General features: G+C 62.5%; 3 protein-coding genes across 3 annotated transcripts in view; 1 reads left to right on the plus strand and 2 right to left on the minus strand.

Moving 5' to 3' along the window:
* Nucleotides 1-626: 626 nt before the first annotated feature.
* On the minus strand, nt 627-1,754 carry Rac1-2 (Rac1, RHO family GTPase). The gene is made up of 2 exons (XM_005772132.1): nt 1,227-1,754; nt 627-1,050 (listed from the first exon to the last, which is right to left on the minus strand). Exons 1-2 carry the CDS (start codon nt 1,725-1,727, stop codon nt 952-954), a joined length of 600 nt encoding a protein of 199 aa, XP_005772189.1. The 5' UTR covers nt 1,728-1,754; the 3' UTR covers nt 627-951.
* A 524-nt stretch (nt 1,755-2,278) lies between these two features.
* Nucleotides 2,279-3,169, plus strand: EMIHUDRAFT_242596 (hypothetical protein; the record flags this gene model as incomplete). Its single annotated transcript, XM_005772133.1, has 1 exon — nt 2,279-3,169. One exon carries the CDS (start codon nt 2,279-2,281, stop codon nt 3,167-3,169), a length of 891 nt encoding a protein of 296 aa, XP_005772190.1.
* A 1,045-nt stretch (nt 3,170-4,214) lies between these two features.
* EMIHUDRAFT_117847 (hypothetical protein) overlaps nt 4,215-4,458 on the minus strand; it is a gene marked incomplete at both ends in the record, with an annotated part of 834 nt that continues 590 nt past the window's right edge. The window contains one exon of the mRNA XM_005772134.1: nt 4,215-4,263. Coding sequence (XP_005772191.1) covers nt 4,215-4,263 — 49 coding nt within the window. The remainder of the gene's footprint in view (nt 4,264-4,458) is intronic.

The following is a 4,458-nucleotide window of genomic DNA, read 5'->3' on the forward strand; positions in this document are numbered from 1 at the left end:
GGGACGCACCGCCTCGTCCGACTCTCCGGCGACGCCGGAGTCGGCACGCCCTCGTGGAGGGTGTCGGCCGGCACCATTGGTGACGATGAGCGCGGCGAAGACCATGACGATGACGACGACATTTGGAGGCACTTGGCGCCGCCCGAAGATACCGAAGAAGATCACGCCGAGGCAGATTGAGCGGACTCGTTGAGCGGAAACGTGGTCGTGTTGTGACTGGGCCGCGTCGGTTTGCTTTGTAGTCCCGGAGAGCGTGCAGGGCGTGCGTGTCCAATGCAGATTGACAACTCTGTCGGTTTCAGTGTGGTGCCTCTCGCCGCCCCCGGTCTCCCTTTCGTGTTTCGACTTCCACGTTACCCCTCCACATGATGCCTCCTGGCCGTGGCTTGTGGTGGCTCGATGGTGTGCAAATAAGTAAATAAAAACAAGAGCTCCGCCCCCTCTTCCCTGCCTGTTCCTTTTTACCCATCTCCTAGTAGAGGTGTCCGTTTTATTTATTTTCCCTGCCAGGGTCAGGGCACAGGGGGCTCTCTTGGTCTGTCCGTGCCGGCAGGCTCGACCAAGCGTGCCGATGAGTGTCGGACAGCCGATTGGCTCCCCCTGTGTGTGCACACTTCTGCATGTCTGTGCGGTACGTGTGTTTTTGTACATGGTGAAAGAAGTAGCCCTCTCACGACCGGGCGCAGACAGTCGACCGCCGCCGCGCCGCGGCGTATTGGCGTGCCCATGGCCCTCCAGCGCTCTCGCCAATGGAAGCCCGGCCCTCGTGGCTGGTCCGGCCGCTGGAGAGCGGCGCCGAACCGATACATAACAAGCCCCCGGGGGGGCAAAGTGGGCGGGGCCGAAGGCCGGGTTCAAAGTGGCATGGGTCAGGAGTGTGGAGGGGGAGAGGGACGCGAGGGTCGGATGGGTGGGTGGCTGGGGGAGCGGTGGCGTGCGGCCCCGCCCAAGCTACATGACACTGCAGCCGCCCTTTTTCTTCGGCTTCTTGGCGGGCGCCGGCGGGCACAGCACGACGCGAATCGCCTCATCGAACACATTCTTGAGGCCCTGCGCAGAGCGGCGGCGGCGCTGGCGGTCAGGAGCGAGCAAGGACCCTCGCGGGCGGGCGAGGGGGGCGAGGGGGCGGTGCGGCTGGATGCTGGAGACGTGTCGGGTGGGACGTGACTGGCCGTCTTTTCGTGCCCGAGCCCACCAAGCCGCTCGCAGGGGCGTCGGGGGCGCACCTTTTGCGTCAGCGCGGAGCACTCGAGGTACTTTGTCGCGCCGATGGTCTTTGCCATCTCCTGCCCCTCCTCCAGACTGATCGGTGTCTGGTTCTGCTGGCGCAGCTTCGCAACCGTGGTCCCATCAGATCGCAGGTCGAGCTTCGTGCCGACGAGGATGAACGGGCAGTTTGGGCAGTGGTGCTTCAGCTCGGGGAACCACTTCTGTTTCACGTTCTCGTACGAGGGGCGCGAGATGAGGGAGAAGGCGACGAGGAAGACGTCCGTCTGCGGGTACGAGAGCGGTCGCAACCGATCGTAGTCTTCCTGCCCTGCTGTGTCCCACAGCCCAAGGTTGATCGGCTTCCCATCCACCATCACATTCGCGCTGTAGTTGTCGAAGACGGTGGGGATGTAGTCCTCTGGGAAGGCATTCGTGGTGTACGATATGAGTAGGCACGTCTTGCCGACCGCACCGTCTCCCACGATCACGCACTTGACGTTCGTCATCATGGCCGCCATGGCGGCGCCGGCCGACCCGAGCCGCCTTCTTGTGCTCGACCGAAAGGAGGGTTTTCGGCCGTCCCTTTTGGGTTTTTTTCTCTGTTTCAGCTGTTCGCGTTCACATAAACGCACAACCCCGGGCCCGAAATCGCAGAGAGACAGTCACGCAACACGGGGTCCAGGGAAGGCGAGCAAAAACCTTATCGCGCGCGCTAGCCGCCGACTCGGAGGCTGCACCGACCGGTCAGGCGCGCAGCCGGAGAGAGAGGGAGGCGCTCAACGTTCACCCTTACCGCGTTGGTGTCCAGTCCGAGCCTGGCTGTTCTTCACCTTTCTACCTACCTACCTAGCTGTTCTTCACCTTCCTACATACATACACACCCGCTGAATGAAGTAAACTCCACACACTGCACAATTCAATTTGGGGGGGGTTTACGACGGTTTTGGGGATCCTGCCGACGCGCTACAGTTGTAGCCCCACTGCACATAAGATGGACACCTCAACGGGAGGGCACTCGCAGCAGGCGGGGCCGAATCCTGCAGCCTTAGTCTTGGCCCGATCCGGCGGCATGCCACGGGTAGGCGCGTTGAGGCTTGCCGCCTCCTCTGCGCCAACGCGGCTTGTGCCGCAGGTTGCGTTTGCTGCCAGACAAGAGGAGGAGCAGGGCCTTTTGGCGATAGGACCAGGCAATCGTATTCGCCCGGCGGGCGTTACGGATTCGAGCAACACCCAGGTCGAGGTTGCTGCGCCTCTCGGTGCAGTGCTGCAGCATCGCACGCCTGTTGCGGGCGATGGAGCATCGACGTTAGCCGGAATCCTGGCTGTTCCGGATGCGGGTCCGGCGGCATTTGCAGCGGCGTCTTTGCAGCTGCGAGCGCAGCGCGGTCAGAGACCGTCGGCCGCCGAATGGCGCACAATGCCGCAGCTGCGGCTGGAGTGGTGGCTGTGTCGGCATTGCAGAGACGCTGTCAACCACAACTCGGCCACTACCTGCAGCAGATGTGCGTCGAGCGTCAGGGAGATGACGCCATATGCAAGTCCAGCCGAGGTCGCAGCCCTCTCAGCCAACGCACAGCGCACCGCGTATGGTCGGAGACTCAAGAGTGTGCAGGGACGAGAGCAGCCTGTCGCTCTGGCTGTTGCGCAGACGCCGGGCAGCGCCGGCTACGCCAGCGCTGTTCTTGCCCAGATTGCGAGCTTTCAGCCTGGGTCGAAGCGGCTGGAGGCGATGGTGGAGTCTGGTGTTTGCCTTTTTGACGGATGGCTCGCCCTCACGACTGACGGGTCTGTCAGATTTTGGACGCGCGACGATGTGCGGGCATTCTTTGCGCGCGGCGAGGGAGAGGCTCTCATCGCCGAGTACATTCTCTCGTGGGGAAGGCGTGTCGACATTGGCGTTGAGGGGCAGCCACTAGTGGTTCAGGCGGCGTCGACATTGGCGTTGAGGGGCAGCCACTAACTAGTGGTTCAGGCGGCGCCGAAGGGCGGGTGGTGGATGCGTACTCTCTCCTTCGAGCTTCGTCAACGAGCGGCACATCCACATTGTCCGCGCGCTGCTAGCACTTGTGCCGGACGGAGCGCAAGACGGGTTCCAGTGGGAGAAGCGCGTGCTGCGTGGTCGCCAGCCTTTGCAAGGTGGCAGGGTCGGTGGCGACGTCACGCCCCTGCAGATAGATCTTTATGGTGGTTTCAAGTTGGGGGGGGGGGGGGGGACAGCTTTGGGCGGTCGAATTCAATTTTGGGGGGTTTACGACGGTTTTGGGGATCCTGCCGACGCGCTACAGTTGTAGCCCCACTGCCCTGTTCACGCGCGCGCGAACGCGCGCGCGAGACGTGCAGACAGGGTTGCCAGGTGAGAGCGAATGGCGCGGTTCACGCCTCGCACAACAGAGAGAGAGATGCGCTCTGGCCATGGTGGGACATAAAAGAAAGCGAGTACTTGGGCGAGTAGGCCGCGCGGTCAACGCTGCCGCGCGCAACTTTGCGCGCGAGGCGGCGCAGCTTGAGAACGGCGGGTGGGCGAGAAGCCGCCGCCGAACGTCTCGACTCTCGTGGAGCAGCAGGTTGAAGTTGTTGCGCTTGACAAAGATCGCGTCGCGGTAGAAACCGCGATGCGCCTTGACGTAGCCCTGTTCACGCGCGCGCGAGACGTGCAGACAGGTGAGAGCGAATGGCGCGGTAAAAATCTCTCTCACACACCTAACACATATACCAAAACAACAACTCTCTCTCTCATATACCCATTCGCCGACCACCACACTGAGATGAGACACACTGTATAGGTGCGAGAATACGAATTCGATGGCCCGCTCCAAGCTCGGCGACAAGGCGCCGCCCTCCCTTTGGATGGAGGCGATGGCTCCGTCGCATCATGGAGGTGGCACAGGAGGACGGCCGGCGGTGATTTTCTTTTTTATTATGCCAAAAAATTAAAAAGGCGACGGACGCTTGCATCCTAGCTCCAACAACGCCTCCCCGGCGCAGAGGGGCCCCCGGAGGGATGCTCAATCGCTCCACGCCATGCACACCGCTTGCAGCGGTCCTATTCCTGTCCTATTCCCGCGCTCGGGGCCATTTCTTACTCAGGCGCCCGCCCACCCCGCCGGAGCAGCCCGTCGCCGCAAGGCCGCTCGATTTGGCCGCCTTCCCCGGAGCGGCCGCACACTGCTCGGTACCCCCCCTGCACAACTCTAAGCTCATGGCCGACCCCCCCCCCCCCCCCCTGTGAGATAAGATATGTTCCTCTTC

The sequence above is a fragment of the Emiliania huxleyi genome, assembly GCF_000372725.1.
Source record: "Emiliania huxleyi CCMP1516 unplaced genomic scaffold EMIHUscaffold_364, whole genome shotgun sequence".
Lineage (NCBI taxonomy): Eukaryota > Haptophyta > Isochrysidales > Noelaerhabdaceae > Emiliania > Emiliania huxleyi.

Bases quoted from the DNA above. Each gene is read 5' to 3' on its own strand.
- Rac1-2 (XM_005772132.1), bottom strand. From the start codon at position 1,727: ATGGCGGCCATGATGACGAACGTCAAGTGCGTGATCGTGGGAGACGGT. The intron at 1,051-1,226 runs GTGCGCCCCCGA...CGCTCTGCGCAG, and splicing joins GCTCCGCGCTGACGCAAAAG to GGCCTCAAGAATGTGTTCGA.